Source organism: Pelecanus crispus, chromosome 5 (assembly GCF_030463565.1).
Source record: "Pelecanus crispus isolate bPelCri1 chromosome 5, bPelCri1.pri, whole genome shotgun sequence".
In the NCBI taxonomy this organism is placed as follows: domain Eukaryota; kingdom Metazoa; phylum Chordata; class Aves; order Pelecaniformes; family Pelecanidae; genus Pelecanus; species Pelecanus crispus.
The window spans coordinates 79,467,331-79,481,617 of NC_134647.1; the positions used below are offsets into that span (position 1 = coordinate 79,467,331).

At 41.9% G+C, this 14,287-nt stretch overlaps 1 protein-coding gene across 1 annotated transcript in view; it reads left to right on the plus strand.

Moving 5' to 3' along the window:
* The first annotated feature begins 338 nt into the window (after positions 1–338).
* RPAP2 (RNA polymerase II associated protein 2) overlaps positions 339–14,287 on the plus strand; it is a 43,028-nt gene continuing 29,079 nt past the window's right edge. Inside the window, exons 1-9 of the mRNA XM_075711231.1 lie at positions 339–396; positions 1,296–1,341; positions 2,344–2,458; positions 3,135–3,233; positions 4,258–4,323; positions 6,709–6,797; positions 9,543–9,578; positions 10,453–11,392; positions 12,477–12,571. Coding sequence (XP_075567346.1) covers positions 339–396; positions 1,296–1,341; positions 2,344–2,458; positions 3,135–3,233; positions 4,258–4,323; positions 6,709–6,797; positions 9,543–9,578; positions 10,453–11,392; positions 12,477–12,571 — 1,544 coding nt within the window. The remainder of the gene's footprint in view (positions 397–1,295; positions 1,342–2,343; positions 2,459–3,134; positions 3,234–4,257; positions 4,324–6,708; positions 6,798–9,542; positions 9,579–10,452; positions 11,393–12,476; positions 12,572–14,287) is intronic.

Here is a 14,287-nt window from a genome sequence, read left to right on the forward strand (position 1 = left end):
ACACTCCCTCCCCTAATAAACACACACCTCAGCCCCTTCCCTAGGCGGGGCGCGGCAGGCAGGCCAGTGCGAAGGTGCTGCCGACGGGAGCCTTTAACAGGCAGCTGAGTTAGAAAAAATCACAAGGCCACCCCCCCCCAGCTCCTCAGCGGGCCGCCGGTGGAGCCGCGCCGCAGCCCCTCAGCCCTGATCGGCCGCTCCACAGGACCACGCCGCCGCCTCCTCCGCCTCCTCCTCCTCCTCCTCCTCCTCTCCCCGCCACCGGCCCCGGCCCCGCCGCCACGGCGGCTCCGCCCGCCGGGTGAGAGGTCAGAGGGAGGGAGCGGGCCGCCACCGTGATGGCGGCCGCCAAGCCTCAGGGCGGCGCGAAGGGGAAGGCCAGCCGGCGGCGCGCAGGTAGGCTCCAGGCTCCGCTCCCCCCCCCCCCCCCCCCGCCCGGCGCTTTGGGCTCTCCCTGTGCCCTCCCGGCCGGCACGGCGGATTCGCCCAACTCGCCGTACCGGGGGGGGGGAGCGGCGGGACGGCCGCGCTCGGCGGTGCGGGGACGCTGCCGGTGGGCCGCGGGCGGGCCGGCGGTGCGGTCGGGGTCGGCGAGCGGCGGCTGCCGGGGCCGAGCCCCCCGCTGTCCCCTCAGGCTGCCCGGCTCTGAGCGTCAGGCGCGGCAGCGATGGTGCAGCTGCTCAGAAACCGGCGTCCTCGTGTTTTAAGCATAACAGCCCCTTATTTTCCCTCCCTGTCGCCCTTACGGGGCAGCTGCCCGAGTCCCCCAGGTCGGTGGCCGGCTGAGGGCGGGCAGAGCCCCGGGGCGGCCGGCGGAGGGGGCCGGGAGGGCGGCCGAGCGGTGAGGGTGCCGGCGTGGAGGCCGTGGGGTCCCAGCCCTGCCCGCAGCCACATCCAGCTGAAAAGGGCCGCGTTTCCCAGCGGTGGGCTGCAGGGCTGTAAGCCAGCCTGGAGAGGAGCCAGTGGGGAACCAGGGTGAGCGTGGTCGGCACAAAATTTTTGTCAGAATTATTTTTCCTGTAGCTTTCTGACCATACGGAACGTGGTGAGTGGGAGTATGAAGGGAGTTGGGCCTGTCTGTCCTCAGACTTACAAAAAGCGGGTCTGACTAGTTGCTGAATGGTTACCAGCGTACTGAAGTCACTCAGCCACCAAAAGCAAGTTGCTAAGCAAGTCTCTTGATTATGCTTGCAGTTTAGAGGTTTTACTATTTTGCAGGTTCCAATATTTTCCACTGTTAAAGGAAGAAAGTACCCTAATTTCTATATTTCTACGTTTGTATATTTGATTTCTAGGAAATAAGCAGTCAGCTGCTCTGAAGAATGAAGATGCTGCTCAAAGGTATAATTTCTAACTAACAGTATGTGGCACTCGTGCTGCTTTGCTTTGAAATCGCATTCTCTGCCTCGCGTGGTTTTTTTCTTTCTCAGAGTACCACGACTAACTTCAGGAGATGGCCAGCATCAACATCATGAAGGCTCGTTTGGAGTGATGCTGTGTAACTTCTAGCAGCATGCGCATACTTGCATTGTATAACATGCTAAAAGTTTATGATTCTAACTTCCACAGTTGTATTTCCTTAGTCTGTAGTGCTTGCTTTTTGCCATCTTAACTTCTTTGCGTATCTGTCATTTTTCTTTATTCACTTTAAAAAACAAACTTGAGAGGAGAAAACGCTTTCTGCCATGGACAATTACCTACATGTTCATTTGACTCTGTAGTAGACCTCATCTTCCAGGTGAATAGCGTAGACCTCTGTCAGTTAAGGCAGCATAATGAGCGTGCATTGACAGTCTCTGTGGAAAGCGCTGCCAAATGGAGATCGGAGACACCTAGATGCTTGCGCTCGGGGTATTTGCTGACAATATAATAGTGGCAAGACTCAGGAACGCTCAGGAAATCTACTGTAGTGGGATTTGTTTGATTTATTCCTTCCTTTACTTTGTATCCTCGCACTCAGTCTTGTCCCAGTCCTTTTTCCTTCCCGTTCTTCACGTCTCATCCAGCTCCTATTCTCCTGGCAACACTCCATATTTGTCCCAGGCTTTGTCCAGCCAGTTCTGGGTTTCCTTCTCTTGCAAGAAGAGTTGGGTAACCTTGTGTGGAAGTATTGCAATGCAATAAGAGTCAATGCTTTTCCTGACTGGGGTGGAAATAAAGCAAACTGAGGTTGGAAACTCCTTTGTGGTTAGTGTAGAATTACTAGTCCAGTTACTTGTTGCTTTTTTTGGCCAACATGGTGTGATGCAGGAAAACTTAAGCTACTGAATTTCAGAAAAAAGATACGGTTGGAGAATTATTTATGGAAATCTGTCCTCTGTGTCATTCGGTGTCCTGTTACAGGAAAGCAGCTCTGGAGGCTGCTATGAGAAAGAAGATTGAATTTGAGAAAAAAGCGTTGAATATTGTTGAACAACTCCTGGAAGAGAACATTACTGAAGAGTTCCTTCTGAATTCTGTAGGTGTTGCAAGTTTTTATATTCTTTTGTGTCTTAGTGTTCAACTTTTTTTTTAAAGTTCTTGGAACAATTTGCTGCAGTTTAAAGTAGACAAATCATTCCCTCTCTTGTCAGCTCTGATGATGATTGCCTTATTTTCAAGGGTTCTGCAGTGAAAACATGGCCTAGTTTTGCAGAACTATAGACATTTATGAATCTTCACTTTATTACCTCAGCCTTTGTTTATGCCTCTGTGGTTCTGGACTGATAGGCGAAGTATAAAAATTTAGGTCCACACCACATCATCTGTGAATTTAGATGAAGTCCCTATAATGCCCCACAGTTTATCTGGCAGCACAGTTTTGCTGGAACGGTGTGGTGATTACTCTTGTTAAGGTTGTAAATAGGCTGGTAAATAGGTGTACAAAACATGTAAATAAAAGAAAATTATGAAAATAGGTGCAAATAGAGGCAAAATTCTGAGGCTTTTCTGTATGTAAAAAGAAGTGGCCATGTCCTTCTTTCCCTGCTTACCCTTTTACCGTTTTTACTGTGTAGGTTCTAAATGTTGTTTATTAAACTTACCAAATAACTGTTATAAAGTTAAAAATATTTCTTTGTTTATGAGATGTTTTGAGTATGAAAAATGACAGATTTTCTAGTATCTGTTGTTGAACCACTTTCTTGTCATTTTAGGGAAAATTTATTACTCCATCTCACTATAAAGACATTGTTGATGAACGGTCTATCATCAAACTATGTGGTTACCCTCTGTGTCAAAATAAACTGGAAAATGTAAGTTGCTTTTTATTAATGCTGTTATCATAAGAATGTCTTCATGATTTTTGTTCTCTTGCACTCTCTCTTTAATTTTAAACTTACAATATTAAACACAGATTAAAATACTGTCAAGTAATGGGCCAGGCATCATATCATTCCATTTCAGTATAATCCTTCTGAAGTAAAAGGTAGAATTTGATCACTTGACAACCATTACTGTATGACAGAATCAGTTAGCATCTACTTTGACAATAATAAAGATGAATGAGGTGTGGCTTCATGGCCAGAAACTTTCTAATCTTGTTCCTTCTTCAGTGTAACCACTTATCTCTGTGAGAAGGATTGAAGTGAAAAAATAATACAGTGCAGGGATATCACTATGTGAATGCATATACATCTGCTCTAAAAATGTATGTTAGCTGTGTCATAATCATAGTCACACTTACTTAAGTCTGATATGTCAGAAATTAAGCAGCACTCAAGAGTTCGGTTAGATAACCTGTGATGTAATACCAGTTGTGGTACACCTGATTATCTGAAAAAAATATCTACTCAAGTACAAAAAATTTTACTGTTTTGGACTTCATATGTCCCCACAGAAATTAATTTTGAAACTGTATTATATTTTATGTAAGTTCCTCTCTGAGTTTGTCTGGGTGGTGGGGGGGGTCTCTGACAGTACAGTCTCACGTGCATGTTGGTAGCTATGGATTAAAGAAGGACCTGTCTGTAATTGCCCAACACTTACATGTGAGTAAAGTTTCTACCATGGCAGCTCCATTGTTTTATGTTCAGCACTGTCTTTCTTGTAGATCTGAAGCTGTCTTTTACTGATAGTGAGATGTAAATGATTAGAGATAAATTGCTGTTCTTACATCTGAGAAGGTACAATATCAAAAGCATCAAGAGAAAAGGTGGTTGTAGTTCGCAATTCAGTTAAAACAGAACATATTACATGTATTAAAATATGTGAATTAAGAATGAAGTTTTCTGTCATGACGGAAGTAACAGTCTTGCTGATGAAAGCATATTGTTTTAGGTGCCAAAACAGAAGTACAGAATTTCAACAAAAACTAACAGAGTTTATGATATCACTGAAAGAAAGGTATGGTAACAAGTTTATTTCTAAAATATAATATTTAATATTGTCTCAACATCAGAAATGCATTGTGTAGCAGCATTTGTATAGTGGCTTGATTCAGAGCCTATGTGTTTGGTTCTTATGAGAATAATTTTCATGAACTGTTAGAATACGAAGTTTTTCGTGCATTTCAGTTTCTAGATGCTCTCTTTGGAAAAACCCACTTATTTTCTTTTCTAAATTTAAACATAACATGGAGAGTTTTACTTGGATAGCAGTTTGAATGTGGTACAGCTGATCTGTTAAAGATGTTTGTGAAGAAGTGTTCTCTGCTTTGCTCCAGTATAGCCAGTGAGCTTTAGTAGGGTCAAAGTGCACATCCTTTTCATTCACTGAAGTTTGCAGTAGCGTAATAGAAGTCATATCTTATGCATTCCTTAGTGTGACTGCCTTTAGGGTTCTTTTTTGAGGACTTTTCAACATAAAACCTATCTCTTCACAAAGTCTGTTTCTTTCTTTAAGTGTGTGGTTGAGTAAAAGTCGTCTTTGCCTGCTCACAGGATATGCAGTCACCTTGTGCCAGGTGCCCACCAAAGCCACTCTATCACTCCCCTTCTCAACTGGACAGGGGAGAGAAACTATAACGAAAAGCTTGGGTTGAGATAAGGACAGGGAGAGATCACTCAGCAATTACTGTCATGGGCAAAACAGGCTCGACCTGGGGAAAATCAGTTTAATTTATTACCAATCAAAACTGAGTAGGGTAATGAGAAATAAAATCAAATCTTAAAACACCTTCCCTCCACCCCTCCCTTCTTCCCAGGCTCAACTTCACTCCTGATTTTCTCTACCTTCTACCACCCAGCGGCACAGGGGGACGGGGAATGGGGGTTGGGGTCAGTTCATCACACGTTGTCTCTGCTGCTCCTTCCTCCTCAGGGGAGGACTCCTCACACTCTTCCCCTGCTCCAGCGTGGGGTCCCTCCCACAGCAGACAGTCCTCCACGAACTTCTCCAACGTGGGTCCTTCCCCCGGGCTGCAGCTCTTCACGAACAGCTCCAGCATGGGTCCCTCCCACGGGGTGCAGCCCTTCAGGAGCAGCCTGCTCCAGCGTGGGTCCCCGCGGGGTCCCCAGCCCTGCCAGCAAACCTGCTCCAGCCTGGGCTCCTCTCTCCATGGGGCCACAGCTCCTGCCAGGAGCCTGCTCCAGCGCGGGCTTCCCACGGGGTCACAGCCTCCTTGGGGCACATCCCCCTGCTCCAGCGCAGGCTTCCCACAGGGTCACAGCCTGCTTTGGGCACATCCCCCTGCTCCGGCGTGGGCTCCTCCCCGGGTGCAGGTGGGTCTCTGCTCCCCCGTGGGCCTCCATGGGTGCAGGGGCACAGCTGCCTCGCCATGGGCTGCACCAGGGGTGCAGGGGAATCTCTGCTCCGGCACCTGGAGCACCTCCTGCCCTCCTTCTGCACTGACCTTGGGGTCTGCAGAGGTGTTGCTCTTGCATATCTTCACTCTGGCTGTAGTTGTGCCAGGTTGTTTTTTTCCCCCCTACCCCCTTAACTATGTTATCCCAGAGGTGCTACCACGGTCGCTGGTGGGCTCGGCCTTGGCCAGCAGCAGGTCCGTCTTGCAGCCGGCTGGCATTGACTCTATCGGAGGTAGGGAAGCTTCTAGCAGCTTCTCACAGAAGCCACCCCTGTAGCCCCCCCACTACCAAAACCTTGCACGCAAACCCAATACACACCTACAGGTGCTTATACGCTAAATTGTAGGATAAATGTTTCTCGTTCCGGAACAAATTTCTGCAATGTCACTAGTATACATTCCTTTCCTCTGGTTACAGCTCTGGGATACACAAAATTCTGGGAATTGCTTTCTCAAGTTACTAAGCAAGACTCCAAGAAGTGGGATGTTGTCTTGTTCCCTGATACAACTGTGCAAGTTAATTTTTCAAAGATAACTGCAAAATTTTAGGTGTCGTTCTGAGTATTGCAAAATACCCAAGTTCTGTTTGCCAACCAAAATTTTCATTATTAAACACCTGGGTTTTATTGCATGTCTTTATGACCATCTTGTGGGGTTAGGGATTGCCCTTTGAACAGTTCTGGGGTTTTTTAAAATTATTGTTACGTAGAATCCAACACTGGTTTGCTTCTCAGTGTGTAATAGAAGTGCAAAAAGCAGAAAAGTGGGGGAAAAACAAGCAGCTTCAAGTGGCTTGTGGGGAATGGGATAGACCTATTTGATAGGTTTGGTTTCTCAGGTGCATTAAGAACCTGGTCATAGGCTTAAAAAGAAATGTGAATTGGTACTTAAATTTTATAGGCATAAAAAACAATGACTTCTCTACCTTTCTGTGAGTACTAAAGTTGTCTTTAGTCATATTTTCTTGCTTTCTCTTCCATTTCCAGTGCTTTTGCAGCAACTTTTGCTATAGAGCATCTAAATATTTTGAAGCTCAAATTTCCAGAAGTCCAGTATGGATGCGAGAAGAAGAAAAGTAAGTATAACCTTATACATTCATTGCTGCTTCTGAGAATCTTATTTTCTCTATCCAAGCTGCAATGCTAATTAATTAGCTGCAGTGCATCAAAATGATGAGGCTGAAGCAGAGGTAACTGATGTTAACATGTTAGCTTAGCATGGTGTTAATTTTAAAAGTGTTGTTATATTGATCACAATAATTGACATGACTCAGTACTACTCATGTCTACTCAGTAGACATGACCATGGTAGTTTAGAGAGCAGACTAGTCATAAATAATAGTCAACTCCTATTAACTTTAAAATGTACTTATTAGGATTGGGTTTTTACAAACCATATAATGTACAGGATAAATTCATCTTATCCTGTTAAAAGAGATTTTCTAATTTTAGCACAGCACTTGGCATTGGTCTTAAGGTTAGACTGTGAATGCTTGCACCTGAAAGCAGACTATAACATGAAGAGGTTCTTCATCCTGGCTAAAACTAACTTCAGATTGCCGGATTCTTGCTGTTAACCGCAATGCACATTTTGGAACAGTGTGATGCAGTCCACGTTCCTAGCTTAGGAAACATAGGCTTGCAAATAATGAATTGAGCCAATGGGTGTCACTGTTTAACAATAAATACCTGCCTAGAGAATGTGTAGCTGAATTTATTTAGCTTTCGTTCTCCATAGTCTCCTGGTTTTCAACAAAAGAAACTAGCTGAAATTATATGTGTGAGCTGATTTCACAGTTCAGATCAGTCATATGAAATACCTGATCAATGAGAGAAGAGGTTTAGAGCAGCCTGAGCTGAGCTGAGGGATTCTAGTAGGTAAAACTAGTTTCTTTGTTTAATGTTTAAGTAAGCTTACCAGTATTTTTGTGCTTTTGTTTTGCTGTCTTATAAAGAATTTCTAAATTCTCCCTTTATTCTTAACATCAGAAGTGTATAGGTCTGATATGCCTGATGTAGTTAATTATTTATGCTGGGGGCGGGGGAGAGGCAGTATTTTCAAAAAACAAACAGACAAAACCCAGATGGTTCATGGCTAGGTATGTCTGTCTGCACAACCACATACACATGCACACACTGATAAACGTTTACACATTAGGATATCTGAAATTATTCTGACAGAAGAGACTACAACCTCCACTTTGAACTCTGAAGAAGAGTTATACGGAGTTAATAATTTAAATCATTGTATGTTATCCCCTTTAGTTCCCAAACTCAATTGATTCATATAAGTGATGCAGCTTTCATTTTTTTAAACCTGTGGGGGTTTTTGTATACTGTCTGAGAGGTGTTAGTGCATTGACTTGCATTTAGTCCGTGCTTAAAAGGTTTTCTTTCATTCATAAGACAGGTGGGTGAGGATTTCAACATTTAGTGTTGGATAAAATGAATAGCATTGTGATGCTGCCTCGTAACTGAATTGAAGCAGACTACCTGCAAGTAGAGCTTTGGAAAGAAACCTGTCAGAATTTGTTTAGTTATGGTTCTTAGAGTTTCCGGAAACCTTTGAACTCCGTTTTCTTAAAGCAGTATAACTTAACAGCTTAATTTTTAACAAAGTAAAATTTTAAATAAGTAAAGATATCCTGAAAAGTCTTGGTTTTTGTTGGGGTTTTTTTGTTTGTTTGTTTGGGTTTTTTTTTCTTCATTAATTTGGAGCGTTTTCCTATAAATGGCCCAGGATTGTTTTTACTATAGGAACTTTGTGACCTTTGAGGATCTTGGCATGTTTGCTTTGTTGAAGAGGAGACCAAAGGGTGATCTGAAAGCAGTCTACAACTACTTGAAAAAAAGTTACAAAGATTACAGAGCCAAACTGTTCTTGGTTGATGGCAGAAAACTTAACAAGGGATGATGGCCACAAATTATCACTTAGGTGGTTCAGGTTGGACATCGGGGAAAAGAAACTGCACTGAGGTCGTGGTGGAATGAAACAGATACTCAGCAATGTTTTGAAATCTCCATCTTTGGAGGTTTTCAAGATTTAAACTTCATGAATTTGTGGCTGACTTAATCTAGTGTTGGTGACAATTGCATTACAAGCAGGAGGTCAGACTAGGACCTCCAGAGGTCCTTTCTGACTAACATTAGGATGAGAGGAAATGGCCTCAAGCTGCATCAGTGGAGGTTTAGATTGGATATTGGGAAAAATTTCTTTACTGAAAGAGTGGTCAAGCGTTGGAACAGGCTGCCCAGAGAGGTGGTGGAGTCACCATCCCTGGAGGCGTTCAGAAAACAGGTAGGCATGGTACTTTGGGACATGGTTTAGTAGGCGTGGGGGGTTGGGTTGACAGTTGGATTGATGATCTTAGAGGTCCTTTCCAACCTTAATGATTCTATTCTAGTTTTACTTTCATTAAAAAATAATCCAGCCACCAAGCCAGGAAACATGAAATTAATTATGACTCTACCCTTAATTGGTTTAGTGGTGGACATGGTAGTGTTAGGTTAATGGTTGGACTGGATGATCTCAAAGGTCTTTTCCAACCTAAACGATTCTATGATTCTGTGATTTGTGTGACTTGCTGATTCTGTTAAATGTTGTTCAACATAACAGCATCGTGCTGCAGGCCCGTGAGTCATGCTCTGTGAACACATATGTATAAACCTGCTCTCACTACCCCTGCTTTGAACGGAGGGTGTTGGACTAGAAGATCCTCAGACGTCCCTTCCAACCTCAACTCTGTATTTTATGTATGAATGTGTGTTTGAAGAGCATTGATTTAGCAGGAAAATCTTCATTCTGTATCTTCTTTTTGCAGACCACCAGACATAGAGCTGCTGAAGGAGGGACAGAGGTACACTGAACAAAAATTGGTTTTGTTATATGCACTTACAGTTAGAAATATTAGCATCATATCAAGTGAAAGGGGAATCTTTGATTTCCTGTGTTATAGACAAGACCTTATTAGAACCTACACAAAGGATCATTTGTCTCGTTTAGCTTTTTCCTTTGTGATTCTAAAACAGCATATTTGATCTGTATGATTTAGTGTACAGCTGCTCTTGGCCTGTATGTCTTAATTGAGCCTGTTGAAATCTGAAACAAATACACTGTTTGTACTTTACATATTTTATACCATCTGTTCTTTATAAAGAAAATGGTACCAATTATATGTGATGAAAGCTTCTGCACTTCTTAATCTGAAACATCTATATCAGCTAAAATGAAATCATGCTATTCTGTCATCTCTCTGTACCTTGCTGCGTGTTGTGACTGTTTGTTTGTTTTCTTTTGCAACACATGGCCATTAGGTGGCAAACTTATATGTGCTAAAAACAGCTCTGCTGTCCCCCTGATTTTAGGGTATTATATTCATATATATGTTAAGATGCCTATCTTAATTTTAAAATTGCACTATTCATCATGCTAAGTCTGATGTTATTCTCTTGTCTTTAATAATGTCTTGTTTACTCTTCTAACTGCCAATAAGCAACTGAGAATTCACTTCTCTGAGTAGTGACTATACTTGTCTTCTTGATTGTGGAATATTACAACTCTTTGAGTTTGAGACAACTTTTAGAAGAGCAGCCATGACTTTTAAAGCAAAAAAAGTACAGTTCTATTATAAGGGGAAAATGCTGTATTTATCTTTCTTATACAGGAATGAAAAGCTATTGCAGGTAACACCCATTTCTTATTTCATTGATAGCTTGTGTTTTCTGTTACAGTGGACAGTCTGGAGAAGAGGTGAAACTATGTGATGAAGTAATTAAAGCTTCTGACATTGAAAATCCTAGGATATCTTCAAATCCATGTGAATCTGGTTCTCATGACACAGCCAGTGACAGCAGTAGTGATACTGAACAAGAATTTGTTTCTTCTGTCCTACCAAGAAGCCAATCAAGTTCAGCCAATTTTGCACAGCAATTGCACAGAAACAGCATCCTCAAAAAGAAGCATACTCAGAAAGTCTGTTCCAGCCCTAAAACTGAAGACTCAGATGTGGTAGAAGCCACTGAACTACTATCTAATTGTAAATTAGATGCTCAGGAAGAAATGTATGCTTGCTCTGTTCATAATAAAATAACTGCAATGCCTTCAAACAATGCTACTCTAGGAAAATCAAGTGCTTCAGAAAACCGTGAAAACACCTGCAGTGGTTCACAGATAGTTTTTTTAGGTGTGAGCAAAAGAGGGGCAGAACATCTTAAAAGAACACTAGCTAACTCAAAAGAACATAAAAAAACTGAACTGAGGGATCCAGTTAATTCCAAAGGCAGTTTATTAGAAGCGCTTAAGCAAACACTTGTGGAATGGAGAACTGAGGAAACTTTAAAATTTCTCTATGGCCCAAACTACACTTCTTTATGCTCATCAAAATGCATATCATCTGCCAACCAGGAGAATGAAGAACTTGATGAGGATGACTTAGATGCAGCTGATGATCTTAACACTGTTGCTGTAGGAGAGTCTGAAAACAGTTTGAACTATTCTTTGCCTTTCACGAGCCCAGGTGGAATAGTTAAGCCTGTGCCTAGTTACGAAAAATTAAAAGAAGAAACAGAGTTCCTGGAACTCCGAGTAAAAGAGTTCTATAAAGGAAAGTGCATTTTGGCTGAAGAGGCGGTGACACATGCACAAGCAGAGGAACATCCAAGCAAAGAGAAAGTGAGTGTCCAGTGGAATAGTGTCGAGGCTGTATAAAGCCTGCCTTCAAAGAATTATTACAAGCTCTTTGCTTCTGTCGTCATAAGTGGGTATGGCCAAGGTAACATCAAGCTATTTATGTAAAATAGTAAAAGGAAGGTTGGATAGATTCACAACAATCCCATAAGGTTGAGAAATCATGTTTTAGGTTGGTTAGAATGAGTTTGTATGATTGTTTGGGACAGGTTTAATTCTGATAGCTGTCTTGCAGTTTGTGAAGGATGAAGGTAAGGAAGGTTTACTTAGATGAAACAGTCTGTCGTAAGAGTAGACTTTGGGTGAGGAGGGAACATGTTTGGGGTTCCCCCCCCCCCTTTGATTCATTAAATAAAATTTTTATTTAATGATTTTTTGCCTTTTATTCATGACAGGGTATACTTGAGATGGGATTTCTTTCTTTTGAATAAGACTAGATCTCTGGCATTATTTATTGCTAAAATTCCCTGAGTTGGAACCTGCTGATTTGTTTGGATATGTTGCTGCGATCTAGACAATTTGGAAAAAGACCTCAAGAGGATTTGCAGACCGCAAGAAATAAGAGTGGTCTGAGGTTTTACCTCTTTCAGGTCAGACAAACCAGCTGACAGCAGCGGGGTCTTCTTGTTGCTACTGTAAAAACAGTATGCTGACTAGGCTGGGTAGGTTGCACAGTTTGTACTGGCATGTGAAATTGCTTTTGAAGTTCAAGTGTGATATTAGCATCATAGGGTATAATTTCCATGATGCTGCTGCTTGTGAAACAAAGCTATTACATTGCTTCTTGGAAAAAGGTTACTCTGACTTAAGTTTTGATGGTATTTGCCATTAGTTGAATTAAAGTATCTAGCATAGGGAAGAGGAAAAGTAGGTTAGGTGCACACTGTATGTTCGGTGAGATTAAGCAAACTTCCATCCATTAAGAAATTACTGTTGTGGGGCTTTTTTTCTATTCAGGGATAAGAGTTTTCTTATGTTTAAACATTTATTGATAAGCTGTGACTATTTTGATGCATTGACTTTAATTAAATACTAGGTTATAGCTGTTAAAGTTTTTCGTCTAATACAGGATGATCAACAGGAAGATCTTACCTTCCCACTTGTTGATTCAAATGCACAAATGCAGATTAGAAAACGAATTGTCCTTGAAAAACTGAGAAAAGCGTAAGTATCCTTTACTTTGGTAAATATCAAGCTGAAGCTGGTGCTAATTCATCATCATTTTAAGAAACAAACACTGTGCAAGGAGGTTCTGGCTGTTCCTAGGTGGCCTTAGTCATAACTTAAACCCATTATTGCACTAAAGAACATATTTCTTTGAGCCAGTCATCTGTGGTACAGCTGCAGCTGGCAGTTTGCACAGCCTGCTGAGGTTGATGTCAGAAGCTCACTACTAAGGTGTTCTCTAGAAGAAACCTGTCCCTTCCTACAAGCATTGGAGCTTGTAGTTGACAGCATTCCAGGCTGGCATGACAGCATATTCCCACTCTTCAGTAGTGGCAGAAGTCAACACAATTGCGCCATTACACTGAAAACTTGGGTTTTGGATCTAAATGTTGGTATAACACACAGAGCTTAAAATGAGAATATGTGCTTCAAAAAAAGATAATTCCACAGCATGCCCTTTATTTATCATCCTCCTTTCCCTCAGTTGTCTGGAAATAATCTAAACTATTTAGATTCTTGTAAGTTGTTTAAAAGCAGATTCTGATGGACATAAAAGATGAACTATTTAAATAGCTGTATGTACCAACTGCTTAAGTCTCAACTGAAAAACTTGGAAGTTGATTGGGGGGAGTGCAAATATTTGTCCTGTACATTAAGCATACTGTTACTGGTAAACAAATCTACACAGAAGGAAGTGGTGTTTTCAGACCTCTTAATAGTTTAAGTAAAGGTCTTGCTACGAGTTTCTAGTCCATGTTTGGATGGCTGGTATCTGTATGCCTCTAGCTGCAACCATTAAAGGCCCTCAGAGCTGAGTCATAAAACTTTCCAAATACCAGACCTTTTTCACATACATAAAAGGGCTTTGGAGTCCCAGAAAAGAGATTAAGGCATCTCTGCTGTAGCTGTTAAAATTACTAAATTGTCAAAGTTGAGAGGACCTTGGAAATACTCCTGTTGTCAAGGCAATGCAGATAAATGAGTGTTTGAAGGCTATGATTGTGGTGGTTTTGTTAGGGGTATTTTGCTTTTCTATGGTTGCAGTTTGTGTTAGCTAGCCAAACTAGATTTTGCAGAAGCTTTTTTTAACTACAAAACCCCCACAGCCAAAACTCCCCCCCCCAAAACCCAAAAAAACCTCCGTCCTGTCTCTCTCTACCTGCAGCAAGTGTGGACAGGCCACAAACATGGAATCAAACCATGCTGCAAAAAAGGTGGCTGTCTCTGATCTTTCTGTAAGTGTCACAGTTGCATTGATTCCAAGGACTATTACTGTATGGTAAAGCAGTTTCTCTGCTCCTTCAAATTTTTCCACAAGTTTGTCAGTCACTTCAGCTTCTAGCAAAGTTTCCATTGAACTTTTTGAACATTTTAGTCTGTTACTTCATGAATAGAGGATAAGAAAGACAGAATGTTTTTTTTCTTAGTTTCTTCAAAGGTTTTATTCTTGGCTGTCCCCTTCTTTAGTTGGTCTTTTTAAATTTTGTGAGCTGATGCAGTGGTCCTGTCACACTCAAGTAAGAGAGACAATTTTCATTGTGATAAAGCAATGATTTCTTGGTGTGTTCAGATGAAGTCAGTGGGAGTATGAATATGCCCAGCATCATGAATCCTGTGCTCAGTTTTTGTAAAACATGCAGTGATGTAAAGGAGAATAGAAATCTTGGTTCTTCCAGCCATATTGATGCACCATGCACATATATGCATATAAAT